Raw genomic sequence first — 21,757 nt, 5'->3', positions numbered from 1 at the left:
AGCTGTGGTGTAGGTTGAAGATGCGGTTCAGATCTCACATTGCTGTGGCTGTGGTGTAGGCTGGTGGCTACAACTCTGATTCAACCCCCAGCCTGGGAACCTCCATATGCCATGGGTGTGGCCCTAAAAAGCCAAAAAAAAAGAAAAAAAAAATCCTGGGCCTCCTTGGGCAATATGTGGTTCTCTAGACTAAATACCAAAAACTGAGACTGTGGAGTAAGAGTATTCACACATTCCATTTTGATAAATAATCCAAGATGGGCGAGACCCTCAATAAGAGAAGGGTGTGGATGAAGGGTCTGGATTTGTGGGTTCAAATTTTAGCTTACCACATACTAGCTTTATGTCTCTCTGCCTCAGTTTCTTCATCTGTGAAATAAAGGCAACAGCAATACCTACTTCATGTGGTTGTTAGCAAAATGGAGTATGAACAAAGCTCTTCTGAATAGCACAGCAAGCACTATGTAAGCATGAGCTGCTATCAAGATTTGGGGCTGAACAGCAAAATTACAAAAACATCTTCCTCTTAAACTGGTGGAGAACAGGCAAGAGGTAACAGAATTCTTTCAAAATCTGAAGCCCTCGATGGATGCCAACTTTTGGCTAATCTGCCCCCCACAGATAGTCAGTGGCGTGGCTGCTGTCAGCAGGAAAGCTGCTGTCAACTGAAGGAATCAGGGGAGGGCTCTGAGCTCACATGTGGATACTGGGCAGCCAGCTCTTCTGGAGCAGCCGCTAAAGTCAATGCTTTCACACCAGGATGGGAGGGATCAGCCCTGATTACCCAGCCTAATCCAACGGCAATTGGGATCCTGAATTTGCCATTGTCAGTTACTCCAGATTTGGATGCCACATCCACTGTCAATACCTAGTGCCCTGTGAAAGAAAAGCACTCTTCCCCAAAACTGGTTCTGGAAATCTGGGGGTGGAGGTGGCATTAAGGCAGACCAGGCAGGGAGAGACATTAACACGTTTGAGGTGCCTTCTATATGTCAGCCCCTAGGCTGGGCACTTCATAAACATTATCTCATTTAATCCTCACTGTGAAACTACCAGACAGGGATTCTTTATGCTTTCACAGATAAGATGTAGGTGCTTAGGGTGACTTTTTAAAAATTTATTTATTTATTTATTTTGTCTTTTTAGGGCTGCACCGGCAACACATGGAAGGTCTCAGGCTAGGGGTCGAATTGAAGCTGCAGCTGCTGGCCTACACCACAGCCACAGCAACACCATATCTGAGCCATGCCTGTGACCTACACCATAGCTCATGCAACACTGGATCCTTAACCCACTGAGCAAGGCCAGGGATCGGACCCATGTCCTCATGGATACTAGTCGGGTTTGTTACCACTGAGCTACGATGGGAACTCTTTTTGGCTTTTTTCATTATAGTCGATTTACAATGTTCTGTCAGTTTCTGCTGTACAGCAAAATGACCCAGTCATACATATAATCCATTCTTTTTCTCACATTATCATCCATCATGTTCCATCACACATAATTAGACAGAGGCTTATGGTGACTTTAAAGAGTTGATGTGGAAGTTCTCGTTATGGCTTAGTAGTTAATGAATCTGACTAGAAACCATGAGGTTGTGGGTTTGATCCCTGGCCTTGCTCAGTGGGTTAAGGATCTGGTGTTGCCGTGAGCTGTGGCGTAGGCCGGTGGCTACAGCTCCGATTAGACCCCTAGCCTGGAACCTCCATATGCCATGGGAGCAGCCCTAGAAAAGGCAAAAAGACAAAAAATAAAAAAATAAAGAGTTGACATGGACTTCTTTCGTGGCTCAGTAAGTTAAGGATCCATGTTGTCACTGCTGTGGCTCTGGTTACAGCTGTGGTGCAAGTTCGATCCCTGGCCCAGGAACTTGTGCGTGCCCAGGGTGCTGCCAAAAAAAAAAAAAAAAAAAGAGTTGATGTAACAAACCTAACTCCTCACTGCCTGCAAGTGGCAGAGCTGGGATATGAGTCCAGATTTGTTGGCACCCAAGCATTGTGCTGTTTCTTGGATATGATTTTAAGGCTGGATGTGAGAAATAAAAGCAAGTAAATAAATAAAACCCAAGGAAAGATGCTCAACCTCACTAGTCTTTAGGGAAATACAAGTTAAAACCACAAAGAGGATAGCATTTCACACCCACTAGGACGGCTATTATAAAACAAGAGTCAAACGTGGGTGAGGATATGGAAAAAAAGCACCCTTCAAACGTGGCTGGTGGTAATGTAAAAATGACACAGATGCTCTGGAAAACAGCTTGACAGTTTCTTAAAAAGTTAAACATAAACTTACAAAAGACCCAGAAATTTCATTCCTAAGAATTGACCCAAGAGAACTAAAAACACGTCCACAAAAAATTCTTAGCAGGATTACTCATAATAATCAAAAATTGGAAGTAACCTAAATGTCTATTGGAAACAACCTAAATGTCCGACCAGTGAACAGACAGACAGAAAGTGGTGTAGCTCTACAATGGAACACAATGGGCAATGAAAGGAACAAAGGAGGCCACATGGCACAACATGGACGAACCTCAAAAACATGATCATCATGCTCAGCGACAGGAGCCACAGACACAAGACACCATTTATTGTATGAGTCCATTTCTATGAAAAGTCCAAAAGAAACTACTGAGACCAAAAGTAGATTAGTGGTTGCTAGAAGTGGAGACAGTGAGAATACTATTTAACAATAAACACACAGGAGGGCTCTTTGGCAGGCGAAGAAAATGTTTGAAAACTGACCAATGACGATGGTGGTGCAACTTGATAAATTAAACTAAAAACATCATTGAATTGAACACTTGGAAAGGCTGATTTGTACAATTTGCAAAACATGCCTCATTAGAGGTAATTTTTAAAACAGAAACAAGAAGGAGATTAAAAAATGCCTAATATTCATTGCAGCACTGCTGTGATAGCAAAAGGTTGAAAGCAACCTAAATGGCCATCAACAGGTACCCGGTTACAGTATACCTAGACAACGGGGTTTTTAGTTTTTAATAGCAAAGAGCATTAAAAAAGAATAAGGTGGTTCCTTATGCACTGATGTGGAATAATCTCCAAAATATACCGTTAAGTGAAAAAAATACAGAAGAGAATTTAGAGTACATTATCACTTGCATAAGCAAAAAAGGAAGAACGCATATTCTAACATGCTTACTTATGCACATAATGATTCTAGGAATACACAAGAAACTGGCGACCTGGGGAGGATGCCTAAATATCTGGGGAAAGAACATTGTCTCTGCATAACCTTTTTGGATATTTTAAATTAATACATGTTACCTAAGAAACAAATATAATTTAACTTTTAAGTATTAATAGTGTGCAACTCCACATGCCCAACAGTGTACCTGGCACATGGCTATGTTGTCGACACACCGACACACCGAGTTGTAGCTCTCTCTGGATTTGTTCTGAATTTTTTTTTTTTCTTTTTTTAAGGTGGACTGGAGAGACTTGCCACTCCACTCCCTTCTGCTATTTAAATTCTGTGGCAGTTTCCAATTCTTTAAAGGAGAGTAAAACGAAATCTGTGAGAGAGTGTAGGAAAGCCTCTGATTCTGAAAAACACAATAGAAAAACACCCCTGAAACACAGGCAGCTCAAGAGACTTCACTAAGGTCACACAGCTTGTTAGTAGCAGAGTCCAGGTTTCTTGATTCTGATTTTCAACTTATTATATTGAAAGGATACATTCCCCTTTTTTTTTTCTTTTTCTTTTTACATGCTACTCAAGGCATGCAGAGGTTCCCACGCTAGGGATCGAACCCAACCCACAGCAATAACAAGAATGGATTCCCAACCTGCTGAGCCACCAGGGAACTCCTCCCCCACCTTTTCTTTTCCTTGTCCTTCTCCCTAAGGGTAAAGACAGGAAAGAGAGAAAAGATCCTGATGCTATAAACACACAGAGCATGACAGTGTTGTAATGAGACCAACTTGGGTGAAATAACTGGCTCAAATCACATTGGTTTGAAGTTGAAATGAGGTGAACTGACTGTTGTGTTCAATCTAGGCATGTGTCATTAGGGTCATTACTAAGAACACGTGTAGCAAAGAAATCCCCTCTCCGGTTCCTCCTCCACATTCTCCCAGGCTCCTTGTGTCCTCACGCTTGATTTCTCTGCAGCAAAAGCCTCAGAGCAACTGGGGACTGTTTATTTTAATTTCACCTAGAGGTGACACCCTGTGGAAGTTCAGGCATCAGGCAGCAGAGGGGAGGACCTGGGAAATGTTAGTTTCTCTTCTGCCCCACTCCCTGCCCCATAATGGGCAAAAATAACACTCCCGCCATGTAATGAACTGAGCCTGGATGGATTACATTGAACAAACCACCTCTCAGTGAGCCAGCTCAAAGAAAGCCGGCTGTGTGGGGACCGGGGACACAGTGCTGTGGAGAGTGTCAGTTCTACCTCAGCCACATCCTACCATCATCCTTCATTCAACCCAGCCAGTCGGAGAGTCTTAGGCGAAAACTTTTTATTTTTGCCTCTACTTGCTTTTTTAAAAACCTTTTCTTTTCTTTTTTTTTTTTTTAAGTAAAGTGTATCTTAAAGATAAGGAACACCACACCCAGTGGTTCCAAGGCACGACTATTTTGTGGGAGAATATTTTAAATTGCCTGGGCTGAAGTTTCAAGCAGGCCCATCCTAAATCTTTCACATTCTGAAATTTTAGCAAGAAAAGAGAAAAAGAGAGAAAGAGAAAAAGAAGGAAAAAGAAAGAAAGAAGCTTTTTAGTTAACCAAGGGGAGGAACTAGCCTTGCTGGATGTGACAGATACTTTAGGTACATTTACTCATCTAATTCCCCCATCAATCCTGTCAAAGTGGATGGTGTTACGTTCATTTTACAAGTGAGAACACGAGTTCAGACAGGCTGGAAACTGTACTAGAGTCAGAATCTGGTTCCAAACCTACCTCCAGGGTGCAGGTTTTATTCCTCTACTCCACCCTGCTTCCCCCACATCACTACCCCAATTATGACATTCAGCTGCATCCTCCTTGCATATGCTGATAGCTACATGAAGTGTGCAGAGGCTGTTAAGAACTAATTAAATGGCGGAGTTCCTGTCGTGGCGCAGCAGAAACGAATCCGACTAGGAACCATGAGGTTGCGGGTTTGATCCCTGGCCTTGGTCAATGGGTTAAGGATCTGGCGTTGCGGTGAGCTGTGGTGTAGGTTGAAGACGAGGCTCGGATTTGGCGTTGCTGTGGCTGTGGTGTTGGCCGGCAGCAACAGCTCTGATTCGACCCCTAGCCTGGGAAACTTCATATACTGAGAGTGCAGCCCTAAAAGGACAAAAGACAAAACAAAACTAATTAAATGGGGGCGGTGTCTCCGCAGGTGATGTAAATAGGAATCCCACCCAAATTGTGATTGCATGTTTTGCAAAACCTTCAAAGGACAATGGAGTTGGGCAGCTAACATACATTTCGTTTGTTTTAAATCTGAATTTCCAGGATCTGATCATGTTTCTTGACCATCAGTGCCTTTCAATACAGGATTTGTCAATTTTTCCATTCAGAAGGTAGCTCACAACATCCTGGATTTTAGAAGCGCCACAGAAGGAGGCTCGTTTGACTTACCCTTACAACAGCTGGAAGGCTGTTTTAAAAACTCTCTCACCACTCCCCAGGTAATGAATCTTCAAAAATGAAGGCTACCTTTACCTAAGGAAAAGGCTGTGGAAGGGAAATCAGTAGAGCAGAAGCAGCTCTAAATGCTGCTCTTGCTTTTATCTATTTTTAAATGATTGTAACTGACACCTTTAATCAGTGGTTTCAAAGTTTGGATGGGTTCATCAAAACGTAACATGCATGACAGTGGTGCTATTTTACCAGTCTTTCGGGGGTTGACTTTTTTGCCTTAAATGTTTCAAAAAATCTAACAACTCAAGTACAGCGTCATGCCTATAGTTAACGGTACTGTATTGTACACTTAAACGTGTATTAAGACAGTAGATCTCAGGTTAAGTGTTCTTACCACAATTTTTAAAAAGAAAGAAAACTGACTTTAATGACTCGATGAATGTTTGCATCAGCCATTTTGACAAGCTTGATGGCTTTGCAGCAGCCTTCATTCCTGTTGTCAGACAAGATATTGCTGTGTCCACCCAAAAAGGGGAGATTCAATCATGCAGCTAACACAAGTAAAAGGAATAACTTTTGACTAAAACACTCAAAGATTTCAGGCAAAAGTACTAGAGCCCGAGTTACCTGGGTCGTTTTCTCAGATTGTCATTACACTTTATCTTGCAAAGCCTTCACAAATCGCTCCTTTGGGTCATCCTTTATGTTTATTTTGCCCTAACTCTTGACATTGCCATAAGGAGAAAGAAGCTTTTAAAATTATTGCCAAGCCAAAATAAACAGACATTAAAAAACAACAATAGTTTCTCAAAAGTGTCAGAATGAAGGCGAATTTGGCTACTTAAATATATGCAAATATGCTTGATTGACCCTACGTTGTTTTATCCTGTTCTAATTCATAAGGAAACAATGGACTTTGTTCCCCACTGGAGAAAATGTAAACGACTATTTAAAGCACAGCCATTCCTTATGTAAAACCAAAGTCTGCATACTTACTGTTCAATACTTTTGGTCCAAGAGACGTGATAGGAGGTGCTGGCTCAGCTGTGGGCTCCCCAGGCTGCGTGTGAGGCATTGATTGGGCGTCCCTGTTCCTGGGGCTGGGGATTCAGAGGACTTAACAGGGTTCAGGGTCTCTTCCAAAGGTTTTCAAGGCACAGTTGGGTCTGTTTCCAGAAAATCTCCTATATTCCTAAGAGAAAATTCCATGCCCAGGCAAGTGCTGGAAGAAGAGCATTTTTCCCCCCTGCCCTTGAATGAACTAGGTCATTGCTGAAGCTGGAGAATAGTTTTTAGCATCACTGTGATGAAACTTGAGGGCTGTTTCTGCAGTAGGTGCAACACTTGTTGACGCTGCCTGCCGGGGAGGCCCTGGCAAAGGGGCCTGGTGAAATGCAGCCCCGGGGAGCTGATGAAACACAGACTAGCTGTCACTGGTGGCTCGGAGACCAAGCAGCGTTTGGCAAAGCCCACGCTGGCCCTCGGGTTCAGGTGCTCGCCTCTTAGAAAAGCAAAACCTCGCTGCCTGATAAAGCAATTACTGTGGGAGGAACCCCAGCAGTTCTTCTATCAAGGGTATCTGGCTCTTGAAATACACATAGGAAACCCTTGGGGATTGGGGAGGGGAGGCGAAAATAAGAGTCATGTGTAGTTCGTTTAGAGCTGGTGTTACCGTCCTTCTCTGAAGTTCTCTGAGAAAAGCAGAAGCCACAGCAAGGGAGGATCCACCCGCCCCCGCCCCCATGGTCCCCTCTCTCCCTCGCTGCCCCCCTCCCACATGTTCTCTCTCTCTTCCTATTTTGACTGCAGTAGTAAGAAGAGAGGAAGATCAGAACAAATCCAGAGAAGAAATACCATAAGCCCTATTTTTTCAGATTGTGAAGAATCGTTCCACGTTGGCAAAGTAGATTTGGTAACTCAGGCATTTCTTTCCTCGAATTTTGTCCAAATCCAAGAAAAACACAGAAAATCAGAAGTCTCATTCTGTAACCACTTTGCCTCTTTGCAAAAGTATTTTAATGTACTCTACCTGGCAACTGACAACTTAGAAAGAAACCTCTTAGGAGACTCGTGGCTAAAATTAGCTGCTTCGAGTGGGTGACTTTGAAGGGGACATAACTGTTAGATAATTACTCCCTGTTGGGTACTATAATCCTCAAAAGCAAACTTTTTTCATACAGCGTGGTGATCTACATCACTGTACCTGATAATGAAACTTCTCACAAGACAGAAAATCATCATTTAGAATTATTAGATATCAAGTAGTATACTGTTGATGTAAATTTTTTTTTCCAGTTTTACCTTCATTTGAGAAGAAAGATACTGAACGTTGAGGGACTCTAAAATAATGACTGTCTCTTTGGGAACACATCTCTATGAACTGCAACAAAATGCAGAAATTACCAGACTTTTGTGATGGTGGATACCCGTTGGTTTTGTTTAAATCCCTGATCCTCTTCACAGAAGAAGGTCCTTTCCAGATAAGCACAGATGGCTTTAAGGTGAGACTGAAGAGAGAAGGAAGGTGTGATGATAAAAAATAAACAAATGTTATCGCACACAGAAGGACAGGATAAAGCAAAAAGGACCCGGTGTCCCAACACAGTAGATAGATGTGAGGTGATCTTGAAAGAAGGGTTGCCTAGAAGCTCTTACATGGAAAAGTTGCCACTCATCATGAAACTTAATTTTGTTCTTCACAAACAATTTGAAAGACAACTCCCTCAACTCCTACCATTCATCTCCTAGCAAAATAAATTTAAGGAGGGGTTCCCTTGTGGGCACAGCAGGTTAAGGATCAGGTGTTGTTACTGTTTTGGCACAGGTTCGATCCCTGGTCTAGGAACTTCCACATGCCTTTGGGCATGGCCAAAATTAATTAGTTAATTAATTTAAGGGGCATAGGATTTAAATATATATACATGTAATGATATATAATACAATATTATATTATATATTATATTACATATATATAATGGTCATCTTATTAGCCTGCAGCCATAGAATTTCTTACATTTGGTGTAGCATGAATGGAAAAAAAATCAGAAACAGAGATCTTGGATTAAACTCAGGCCAGGTCACTGTACTGAATTTTTTTATGCTTATTCTAGGAGGGGATAAGAAGGAGATAGAAGGAGAGATGTTGATGAGAAAAAGAGGGGTGTAAAAAAGAAAGAAAAAAAATAAACAGGCAACCAATTTGACTGACAAAAAAGAAAAAGAGGGGCGTATATCCGTGTCCCTCTGATAGCATCAAAAAATACGTGCATTTGTGATTAAAAATAAAGACCTAAAAATGATTAGCATCATTCTAAGTGAAGTCGTATGGAACAGAGAAAATATGTTTAAGTAATCTCTTTTTCTGACTATAGGAGAGGAAATTTTCCATCTAAGGAACAGAGCTAAAAATATATTTTTGTATAAGATGTCACTTAACTGCTTTTCTGAAAGGCCTCTGGCGCTTTATTTCCTTAGCGTCTCGAATGAATGGGTGCTGTGCAATCCACCAGCCACTCTCCAGTGCCTGGTACTGGGATCTAGTCAGTTTCCAATGCATCTGACTATTTCAAGCAAATCCATGAGGTTCTTAAGCTGCCCTTCGCTGCCATCACTTGGACTTGGATTGGTACATGAGGGGTTCATCACTTACTTTATTCCTCCTGGCACAGAAGGTCTTCAAACGTTCATGTCTAACGGTACGAGTGATGAATGCCCTTTCCAGCAGAGCACATTCTTGGCTGAGGTTGGGTACTAATCACATGTCAGGTCAGATCAGATTTTCTGCCAGGGTCCCTGGGCCAAACTGGAACTGAGCAGGTCAGTGTGGCTGCAGGGAGCAAGGTCAGTGTTTGGGGAGGGTACCCCCACCATGGAGAGCAGCAGTTCATCCCCATTCAGGGTCCACGGCTTCTCAGAGCTTCCCCACTGAGTGTGGTTCCTTGCTCAGTGGCCGTGACCCAAATCAGGCCTTTGCAACCCTCGCTCAGTCGCTCAGGTAGGTCAACTCCACCTGAGTTGAGGAAGGAAAAGGTGCTCTTTCCCCTCAAGTACAGTAAATAGGTAAATAAGACTTTGTTCTCTCCATGTTTTTCATCCCAGGAACAGATTTCTATAAAATTCTTCATAAGAATGTTTTTAAATATTTGCAAAATAACAAGAATGCAAAATTTTCAGAATTCATATATCTGAAGAGAACTTTTCCAAATATACAAATGTTTGGAATTTGGAATTCATTTTTCCCCAGAGTATCAAAATCATAAATGGTAGTTAGGCTCAGAGAACATCTTACAGAAGTATTTAATCCATCGTGTTCCTAAAATACCCAACTTCGGCTACCTAAAACCACAAGTATCAAAACCAACTTAAAATTCAATTTAGCTGTGTATGACAGTCTAAGGACCTGAAAAAAAAAAGTCCAGACTTCCATGGTAAAATTCTGGCACAGTTATTCCTGTGCATCAGTTTCAGTTTTAAAACAGCCACCAAAAAAATGTTATAACACTCAGAAAAGGAGAAAATTCCAACTTTCACAAATTAGTACATTGAGTCCTAGCCCAATTTCACAAGTAGTGTCAAATTAATTACTTGAACAGTGTATGGATTTAAAATTTAAATTAAAAAATAATCTGTGTATGTTATCTATATTAAGTATTTTATAAAAGTTTTAAGGCTTTTCTTCTGATTATGAGAGCAATACATACTCGTTACTGATAATTACATACCCATTAATAAAAATTTTTAATTTTTTTTGTGGCTGCACCCATGGCATATGGTAATTCCTGGGCCAGGCATTGAATCCGAGCCACAGCTGTGGCAACATCAGATCATTTAACTCACTGTGCTGGACCTGGAGATGGAACTTATGCCTCCCAGTGACCTGAGCAGCTGCAGTCCAATTCTTAACCCAGTGCCACAGCAGGAACTCAAATTTTTAATATATTGACTTTGAAAATCTCCTACCACCAAGAGATAACCACCATTTTAGTGTATTTCCTTCTACTCTTTTATTTTCCATATATGCTTATAAATAGTTTTCTGTTATTTTTAATTTTTTTTTCACTTAACATGAGCTTCTCATTAAGAATTCCTTAGGAAAGGCTACATACTATTCTGTCAGATGAATCTGTTATATTTTATGTAGCTGGTGTCCTACAGGTAGATATTTAGATTGCTTAAATATTTTTGCTTTTTATAAATAATGATGTGATAGACATTCTTGCAAATAAATCTTTGGGCACATCACTCTCGTCTAAGGACAGGATGTTAAAAGTGGCTTTGGTGGGTCAAAAGTTACAAATATGTTAAGATTTTTGAAATAAATTGCTAAACAAAACTATCAGTTGTTTCCACCAGCAGGTGTAAGCCCGCCCATCTTAGTGAAACAGGAATAACTCTTGCCACTGATCACTATCAATTAAAATGTTTTTGCCAATCTTAGAAGCAAAGTTTCTTTGCAAATGAGGTTAAATAGCATTCTATTTAGGTTATTTGGACCTTCTTCTTTTATGAATTATCTTTTCGATTTTGGGTGGTTCAACTTTGCCATTTGAGTGTTTTCCTTTTGCACATACAAAAGCACTTTATATAAGATTTGCTGCAAAGAGGCTCTATCATCCAATTTGTAGTTTTGATACATAGAAGTTATGAATTTCTGAGGTTTTGATATATTGAAGTTGTGAGTTCTTATTTAATAAAAGCTATGCAGGGAGAAGGGAAAGGGAGTTGTTTTTTTAATGAGTACAGGGTTTCAGTTTTGCAAGGTGAAAAAGTTCTGGAGACCTATTTCATGACAGTGTGAACATACTTAACCATTACTAAAATGCACAATTAAAAATGGTTAACATATACATTTTTATGTTATTTTTTAACCACAGTTTTTAAAAAGCCATCTTTTTCTTGAAAATGCACAGTTAAAAATGGTTAACGTGAATTTTTATGTTATTTTTTAACCACAGTTTTTAAAAAGCTATCTTTTTCTTGTAGTTTCTTCCTTTGCTTATAAAGCCTCATCTCTACATGTGCTTATCCACTATCCCATACTACCCCCAAGGCAGAGTAGAGGGTAGAGCTCAAATCAAGCCCTTCTCTTTTTTCCTGTCATTTGGTCTATGCTAAGGTATTGGGTCGGTTTGTGCCTTTTTTCTGAACCCAGACATCAAGGATTCTGTTTCCATGCTGCTTTTAGGGGCTTCTACCCTTTACCACTAAGAGATGGATATAAGTATAATAGCTAGGATTTGGGGCTGAAGACTCTAGATTTTTTTCCCCCATTAAAAATAGAATGAGGAGTTCCTGCTGTGGTTCAGCAGATTGAGAACTCAACATAGGGTCTGTGAGGATGCAGGTTCGATGCCTGGCCTCACTCAGTGGGTTATGGATCCAGCATTGCCGCAAGCTTCGGCATAGGTCACAGATGTGTCTTGGATCCAGTGTTGCCACGGTTATGGCATAAGCCTCAGCTGCAGCTCCAATTTCACCCCTAGCCCGGGAACTTCCATATGCTGCAGGTGCAGCAGTAAAAAGAAAATACATACATACATACCAGGAGTTCCCTCCAGTGCAGCAGAAATGAATCCAACTAAGAACCATGAGGTTGTGAGCTCAATCCCTGGCCTCACTCAGTGGGTTAAGGATCTGGCGTTGCCGTGAGCTGTGGTGTAGGTTGCAGACGCGGCTCGGCTCGGATCCCGTGTTGCTGTGGCTCTGGCGTAGGCTGGTGGCTACAGCTCCAATTCGACCCCTAGCCTGGGAACCTCCATATGACGCGGGAGCAGCCCAAGAAATAGCAAAAATGACAAAAAAAAAAAAAAAAAAATCCATTTATGATAAAAATTCTCATAACCTATAAATAGAAGGAAATTTCTGCAACTTAGTGAAGATTATCTAAAAAACGAAAACAACAAAAACCCACAGTGAATATGCTATTAATGGTGAAAGACTGAATTATTATTTCTCTAATATCAGGGAAAAAGCAAGGACGTGACTCTTATAGCACCTATTCAACAGCATACAGGTGGTTCCAGGCAGGGCAATAAAGAAAAAAATATTAAAGCATACAGGTTGGAAAGGAAAAAGAAAAACTGTCTTCATTCACAGACCACAAGATTCTATACATAGTAAATTCCAAGGATTCAACTGACTACAAGTAATAAAGTTACCAAAGTCACAAGATATAAATCAATACTTAAAAATCAATTGTATTTCTATATACTAACAATTCAAAAATGAAATTAAGAAAATTTTATTCACAATAATACCAAAAAGAATAAAATACTTAGGGAGCATCTTGGGAGTGTTGGGACACAGGTTCAATCCCCAGCCTGGCATAGTGGGTTAAGGATCTGGCATTGCAGCTTAGGTTACAGATGCAGCTTGGATCTGATCTCTGTCCTGGAAACTATATGCTGTGGGGCAGCCAAAAATGAGGAAAAAAAAAAAACATAAAATACTTAGAAATAAATAAATTTAAAAGAACACTTGTATACTGAAAATTATAAAAGACTGAAAAGAGAAATTAAAGAAGATTAAATAGATATTCCACACTTACGGACTGGAAGACTCAATACTGTCAAGATTGCAATTTTCCTCAAATTGATCTATATATAACCAACACAATCTCTATCAAAATCCCAGGAGTGTTTTTGTAGAAATTGATAATCTGATCCTAAAATTTATATGGAAATGCAATGGAATTAGAATAGCTAAAATGATTTTGAAAAAGAACAACAAAGTTGGAGGACTTATACTACTTGATTTGATTTGATTTGATTTGATTTTTTCGTCTTTTGTCTTTTTAGGGCCGTACCTGGGGCATGTGATAGTTCCCAGGCTAGGGGTCGAATCAAAGCTATAGCTGCCAGCCAACACCACAGCCACAGCCACAGCCACTGGGGATCCGAGCCTTGTCTGCAACCTACACCACAGCTCACCACAATGCTGGATCCTTAACCCACTGAGCAAAGCCAGGTATCAAACCCGTGTCCTCATGGATACTAGTTGGCTTCATTAACCACTGAGCCACGACGGGAACCCCAGCTACCTGATCTTAAAACTTATTAAAAAGCCACAGTAATGAAGACAGTGCAATACTGGCACACTATTATATACATGTACAGCCTATAGATACATCAGAATTGAGTCCAGAAATAAGCCCTCACATGTACGTCAATTGATTTTTGATAAAAGTACTAAGGTAATTCAACAAAGGAAATGACTGTCTTTTCAATAAATGGGGCTGAGACAATTGGATATCCATATGCAAAAAATCTGAACTCTGAAACTTACCTCATGCCATACACAAAAATGAACCCAAAATGGATCAAAGAACTAAATGTAAGCACTACAATTATAAATTTCTATAGGAAAAAATGGCAATGAACCCAAAATGGATCAAAGAACTAAATGTAAGCACTACAATTATAAATTTCTATAGGAAAAAATGGCAACTTTGAGTTATGCAAAGAGTGACAACAAAATCATGATCCATAAAAATTAGGAAATTGAGTTTTATCAAAGTTAAAAATTCTTCTGCTTCAAAAGACATCATTATATACCACAGACTGGAAGAAAATAGTTGCAATCATGTTATATATATATTTTATATATATATATAATTTACATATTATATTATGTATAATAATATATATATGTATTCTTGAAATCTCTCAAAACTCAACAGTAGAAAGTCACCCCAACTAAAAAATGGACAAAAAACTTAAATAAACATGGAATAAAAAAATATATACAAATGACTAATAAGCACAAAAAAGGATGATCAACATCATTAGTCATTAAGGAAATACAAATTAAGACCACATGAGATACCACTATACACCCAGCAGGATGGCTACAGTAAAAAACACAGACATTTGGGAGTTCCCGTCATTTGCTGAGTGGAAATGCATCTGACAAGCATCCATGAGGACACAGGTTCGATCCCAGGCCTGGCTCAGTGGGTTAAGGATCTGGCATGGCTGTGAGCTGTGGTGTAGGTCGCAGACGCAGCTCAGATCCTGCATTACTGTGGCTGTGGTGTAGGCCAGCGGCTAAAGCTCCAATTCGACCCCTAGCCTGGGACCCTCCATATGTCGCGGTCGTGGCCCTAAAAAACCAAACCAAACCAAACCAAACAAAACCCAGACAATACCAAATGTCCATGAGGATGTGAAGAAACTGGAACCCTCATAGATTGCTGGTGGAAATGTAAAATAGCACAGCCACTTTGGAAAACAGTTTGACAATTTCCTACCTAAAACATTAAACATACCCTTACCATATGACCCAGCAATTCCACTCCTTGGACTCTACCTATTAGAAATGAAAACAGATGTCTAAACAAAACCTTGTGTGCCAAAAACTGCAAACAATCCAAGTGGCCATCAATTAGTGAATGAATAAAATAAACTGTGGTACATGCGCCCATACAACTGAATATTATGCAATAAAAAAGGACAACAGACACATGCTATAACTTGGAAGAAACTCAGAAACAGTAGGCTAAGTAAAAGAAGCTACACACCAAAGACTAAATATTGAATTGTTTCAAGACTACATATTGAACTGTCCAAAAAAAGTCAAATGTATGGAGACAGAAAAGATATCAGTGGTTACCTAGGGCTGGGAGTGGGAGGAGGATTAGCTGCAAATAGACATGATGGAACTTTGGGGGATGATGCAATGCTCCCAACCTGGATTGTAGCAAGGGCTGCACAACTATAAAATACATTAAAAATTGTTGAACCATACACTAACAATGAGAGAATTTTATGTAAATAAATTATACTTCAGTAAAGTCTTTAAAAATGTAGAATAAAACAGTTAATGAATCCCTTGCCTATCCTTTAAAATTTTTTAATTTGCACTTTATATTTTTCCAGGTTTATTGAGGTATAATTTCTACATGGTTTGCAAATATTTTCTCCCATTCTGTAGGTTGCCTTTTCATTCTATTTATTGATTGTGCCCTTTGCTATGCAGAAGCTTTTTATTTTTTGTCTTTTTTTGCCTTTTCTAGGGCTGCTTCCTGCGGCATATGGAGGTTCCCAGGCTAGGAGTCTAATTGGAGCTGTAGCCCCTGGCCTACACCAGAGCTGCAGCAATGTGGGATCTGAGCTGCGTCTGCAACCTACACCACAGCTCATGGCAATGCCAGATCCTTAACCCACTGAGCAAGGGCAGGGATCGAACCCGCAACCTCCTGGTTCCTAGTCGGATTTGTTAACCACTGCGCCACGACGGGAACTCCTGCAGAAGCTTTTTAGTTTAATGGAGTCTCACTTGTGTATTTGTGGATTTTTGCTTTTGTTGCCTGTGTTTTTGGTGTCATATTCAAAAAATCACAGCCAGGATCAATGTCAAGACCGTTTTCCCCTATCTTTTCTTCCAGGAGTTTTATGGTTTCAGATGTTCCACTCAAATCTTTAGTCCACTTTGAGTTACTTTGTGTATATGGTGAAAGTGCCCAGTTTCATTCTTTGGCATAAGGATATCCAGGTTCCCAACACAATTTATTAAAAGACTATCCTTTTCTCATTGTCTGTTCTTGGCACCTACTTGTCAAAAACACATTAATACAATATGCATGGGTTTACTTCTAGGCTTTCTATTATGTTCCACTGGTTTCTGTTTTGATTACTATTGCTTTATAATATAGTTTGAAATCAGGAAGTATAATGCCTCCAGCTTTGTCCTTCTTTCTCAAGATCCCTTTGGCCATTCTGAGTCATCTGTGGTTTTATATCAATTTTAGGATTATTTTTGCTGTTTCTGTAAAGAAGTCTTTGCGATTTTTTTTTCTTTTTTTTGCCTTTTCTACGGCCACTCCCACAGCATATGGAAGTTCCCAGGCTAGGGGTCTAATCGGAGCTGTAGCTACCGGCCTATGCCACAGCCACAGCAATGTGGGACCTGAGCTGTGTCTGCAACCTACACCACAGCTCACGGCAATGCTGGATCCTTGACCCACTGAGCAAGGCCAGGGATCGAACCCTCAACCTCATGGTTCCTAGTCGGATTCGTTAACCACTGAGGCATGACGGGAACTCCAGTCTTTTGTGATTTTTATAGAGATTGCATTGAAATTGTCGATTGCTTTAGGTAAGTATGGATATCCTGACAATATTAATTCTCCTAATCCATGAATAGAGGATGTCTTTCCATTTATTTTATTTATTTATTTATTTATTTATTGTCTTTTTGCCTTTTCTTGGGCCGCTTCCACAGCATATTGGAGGTTCCCAGGCTAGGGGTCTAATCGGAGCTGTAGCTGCCGGCCTACACCACAGCTCATGGCAATGTGTGATCCTTAACCCACTGAGTGAGGCCAGAGATCGAACCTGAAACCTCATGGTTCCTAGCTGGATTCGTTAACCACTGAGCCACAACGGAAACTCCCTCTTTCCATTTATTTATGTCTGCTTTAATTTCTTTCACCAGTGTTTTATAGTTTTCACGGTACAGGTCTTTCTCTCCCTTGGTTAAGTTTATTTTTATTTTTATTTTTATTTTGTCTTTTTGCCTTTTCTTGGGCCACTCCTGCGGCATGTGGAGGTTCCCAGGCTAGGGGTCTAATCGGAGCTGTAGCCTTTTAGACTACAGCTCGGGAACTCCTAAGTTTATTCTTAAGAATTTTATTCTCTTTGATGCTATTGTAAATGGGATTGTTTCTTAATTTCCCTTTCAGATTGGTCATTGTTTGGTGTATAAAAACTCAACAATCTTTGTGTGCTGACTTGTATCCTGCAACTTCACTGAATTCATTTATTCTAACAGTTGTTTCTTAGGAGCCTTTGGGGTTTTCTACATTTAAGATCATGTCATCTGCTGGAGTTCCCGTCATGGCACAGTGGTTAATGAATCCGACTAGGAACCATGAGGTTGTGGGTTCGATCCCTGGCCTTGCTCAGTGGGTCAAGGATCCAGCATTGCCGTGAGCTGTGGTGTAGGTCGCAGATGTGGCTCGGATCCCATGTTGCTGTGGCTGTGGTGTAGACTTGCAGCTACAGCTCCGACTAGACCCCCAGCCTGGGAACCTCCATGTGCCATGGGTGTTGCCCTCAAAAGACAAAAATAAAATAAAATAAAATAAAAGGATCATGTCATCTGCAAACAGATAATTTTCTTCCTCCTTTTCAATTTGGATGACTTTTAGCTAACCTTCATTCTTGAATGACATCAAAAACACTTAGGACCTATTTGGTAAACTTGTGAGTTTGAATGATTACTTTGGATTTCAATTCCAATGAGCCCAAGAAGCAGATACCCAGTGTAAGTCCTCCTGAACATGATACTCCTCATGACAGAAGCCCAGAGAGCCAAACGTCTAAGGCAGGAATTATCACCAGCCACCTCTTGTGACACTTGCTGGTTTGACGGGTCATTATGATACTCTCTTATGTAACAAGGCAGCACATGAGCCTGTCCTCCAACAGATGTAAAGGTGGCAGGGGAAACGGTGTAGGCTCTAAGGAGCTCTGCAGAGGTCAGGGGACAGACCTCCTGCACTCTGCTACCATGTGTTACCTGCTGGGCAGGTAGCCTTGAAGACTTTAATGGCCCCAATTCTGCATTAATAACATTCATTTTAAAAGCACAATAAAGCTTATTTGATCTTAAATCAGGATTTTTGGCAAAATATTATATTTCCTATTCCTACCACTTACTTTTAGAGTTACACAGTCAACTAAGGGACCAATCAATTCTACCTAGTTGATAAGTCAGCAGGAAAAGTGTAAGTTCCTTACCTGGAGCAAAAATTCACAAAGGAGGTTCCCTCCAATTTATCATTTCTGAAGCACAGTCTACCCTGAGTTGCCCTCCCTCCCTTTCTCGAACTTGAGGGTCCTGTCCAAGCTTTGAGCAGTTAAAACCCTCTTTTGGTGTAAAAGATTCCTGTGGCTGAGTTCTGAGCTCAGTTTTGACAGCCCAGCAAACTCCATCTTTGCTGCCCCAACAAGAGGCCTGGTGACCACAGCCCAGAGAACTTTGCCCTTCTTTCCCTTTACATTTCATAGCCTTCTTTCTCATAAGTTGTCCAAACCTGTCTTCTGAGGACAAAAAGAGAACTTTATCCTAGGGTGAAAAATATCATCCAGACTTGCAGGTGTAGCTGCATGTCATAGCAATAATAGAAAGTCTATTAGGAGTTCCTGTGGCACAGAAGCTCAGGTTGCTATAGAAGCACAGGTTTGATCCCCAGTCCAGGGCAGTGGGTTAAAGGATCTGGTGTTGCCACAGCTACAGCATAGGTCATAGCTGAGGCTTGGACTCAATCTCTACCCTGGGAACTTCCATATGCCAAGGGCGCAGCCATAAAAAGAGAGTGATCATGGGTTCAGACAAGATACCCCAAAGTGAATTGCCTCTCCCAACTATGCCCTGTACCAGGAATACCAAACCAAGTTCTAGAGCATTTCACAGGCTGTGGGAGTGTACCCAGGACTTCAAACCTCATGGCTCTAAATGGCAATTGTGTATTCTGAGACATTTTGTCACATCACATTTGGGGCCTACAGAGCCAACTTGTGGCTAGAGAAGAAAAAATATGATACTTCAAAATTTTTCCTTTTTTCAGTTCCTCAAAAAGTTAAATTACCATAAGATTCTGCTGCTAGGTGGATTATACCCAATAGAAATTAAGAGTGGGAACTCAAAGAGATCCTTATATACCAACGTTCACAGCAGCATTATTCGAAGCAGCCAAAAGGTAGAAACAACCCAAATGTCCACCATCAGATGAATGGATAAGCAAAATATGCTATGTCAATACAATGGAATATTATGCAGCCTTTAAAAGGAAGGACATTCTGACACCTGCTACAACATGGAGGGACCCAGAAAGCATTATACTAAGTGAAATAAGCCAGAAACAAAAGGACAAATATTGTATGATTCCATTTATGTAAGATACCTAGAATAGGAAAATTTACAAAGACAGAAAATAGAACAGAGGATACCAGGGGCTGGAGGAAGAGGGAGATGGGCAGTTATTGTTAATAGATAGATATAGAGTCTGTTCAGGATGATGAAAAGGTTCTGGGACTAGATAGGGGTGATGGTTGTACAACACTGAGAACTTAATGTCACTTTAGTTGTACAACTAAAAGTGGTGAAATGGTAAATTTTATGTTATGTGTATTTTACCAAATTTGGAATGTATAGAAAAAAATCACTATGCAGTCTAATAGAAACTAACATAGTATCATCGGTTAATTATCCAAAAACATACAAACAAACTCATAGAAAAAATGATCATATTTGTGGTTACCAGGGGTGGGGAAGAAAAGGAAGGGGAATTGGATGATGGTGGTCAAAAGGTACAAACTTCCAATTATAAGGTAAATAAGTAGTAAAAATACAATGTACAACATGAAAAATATTAACACTGCTGTATATCTGACAGTTGTTAAGAGAGTAAATCAGAAGAGTTCTTATCACATACACACAAATATTTTCTATTTCTTTAACTTTGTATCTATGTGTGATGATGGATGCTCACTAAACATTGTGATGACCATTTCATGATGTATACAAGTCAAATCATAATGTTGTAACCCTTAAAAGTATACATTGCTATATGTCAATTATATCTCAATAAATCAGGAAGAAAAAAATGCTAAATTAAATGTTATCTGTATTTCTCCAAATTTAAAAAAGGAGTTTCTGCTGTGGCATGACAAGATCAGCAGTGTCTCTGCAGTGCCTGGAGGCAGGTTCGATCCCAGCCGGACACAGTGGGTTAAGGATCCAGTGTTGCTGTAGCGTAGGTTGCAACTTTGGCTTAGATCTGATCCCTGGCCGGGGACCTCCACATGCTGTGAGGCAGCCAAAAATCCTTTTTTCGTTTTGCTAAAAAGAGATATAGTCTTTAAAATTTTCCAATGAGAGAACGTATCATAATAGAGGCACTTTCCCTCATCATTGACACAGATTATGATCATATGGTTATGGCCATAAGTCCTATTAGCTCTCTGAGACTTAGGGTTTGCAGAGTAGGCAACACACTTTCTCACCCAAAACAATGCAAAATATTTTGGGAAACAAACTATCTAGCCTGCATCTCCGGAAATCCCCTCCCAAGTGGCTAACCACAAAGGGAGGAAACATAACAAGGTGAAACCAAAAGTTTACAGTCAAAACTTGAGTCCATGTTATTTTGTTCTGCACTAGATCAATGCAGTGCAAATGTGCACTCAGGAATGATGCACTTGCAACATTTTAGCTTTCTCTGCCTGGGTCTTTGTTTATGCCATGATATAGGGATAATCTTGTTTCCAAATGTCTTTTGAAGCAAATAGGTCTAAGGCATTCGATTAAACGGACGTTATTTAAAACTCTCTTGGCAAATCACCTGGATATTAAGCGAACAGAATTAGGCAGTATATTTTGAAGAACGCTGAAGACAGTGAGAGATGAAATGTTAATATTGGTCGAATTGAAGTTACAAATGACCATTGGAGCTGGAGACCATCAAGCTGCCAATGCTACTTCCATGAAAAAAAAAAAAAAAATTGTTCCAGAAGACACCCTACGGGGAATCTGTGATAAAATGTTGGAGCATCTAAAATTAAATGATCAATGTAAAACTGTTTTTCAATTATGTGATATCACGCAAATTTTTATAATTACTATTATTATTTTAAATAATTCAGTTGCAACTTTTCCTATTAGAAAAAGAAGTAGGTTTTTTCTGAGTTCCCATCGTGGCACAGCAGGAACGAATCCGACTAGGAACCATGAGGTTGCGGGTTTGATCCCTGGCCTCAATCAGTGGGTTAAGGATCCAGCGTTGCTGTGAGCTGTGGTGTAGGTCACAGACATGGCTTGGATCCCGAGTTGCTCTGGCTGTGGTGTAGGCTGGCAGCTACAGCTCCGATTGGACCCCTAACCTGGGAACCTCCATATGCCAAGGGTGCTGCCCTCAAAATACAAAAGATGAAAAAAAAAAAAAAAAGAAAAGAAAAAGAAGTAGGTTTTAAAACTGGCTACCTGTCAGGATTAATTTAAATATCAGGAAAAAAAATAAATGAGAAAACATGAAATGCCAACCTGAGTAAAAGACGGTCAGAAATGGTCATTTAGTCCTCTTAACTGAATGGTGAGCGACCACTGGAATTGATTTGTAATCTTTGATGTAATTATTTATGCATTAATTCCATCCTAGACT

At 40.2% G+C, this 21,757-nt stretch overlaps 1 protein-coding gene across 4 annotated transcripts in view; it reads right to left on the bottom strand.

Moving 5' to 3' along the window:
* The window catches only part of ALPK2 (alpha kinase 2), a 132,834-nt gene extending 125,532 nt beyond the window's left edge, over positions 1 to 7,302 (bottom strand). The window contains exon 1 of one of the 4 annotated variants that reach the window (XR_002338854.1): positions 6,592 to 7,302. Coding sequence is in view for 1 of the 4 variants with exons in the window: in XM_001925970.7 (XP_001926005.5) it covers positions 6,592 to 6,670 (79 nt within the window). In the remaining 3 variants the exon portion in view is untranslated. Of the gene's footprint in view, positions 1 to 3,355; positions 3,566 to 6,591 lie in introns of those variants that run through there. The other 3 variants (XM_001925970.7, XM_013993295.2, XM_021073807.1) reach the window with 3 other exon arrangements.

This window comes from Sus scrofa, chromosome 1 (genome assembly GCF_000003025.6).
Source record: "Sus scrofa isolate TJ Tabasco breed Duroc chromosome 1, Sscrofa11.1, whole genome shotgun sequence".
Classification (NCBI taxonomy): Eukaryota; Metazoa; Chordata; class Mammalia; order Artiodactyla; family Suidae; genus Sus; species Sus scrofa.
Note: the sequence above shows the minus strand (reverse complement) of the source record. Positions and strands in the feature narration are given on the sequence as shown.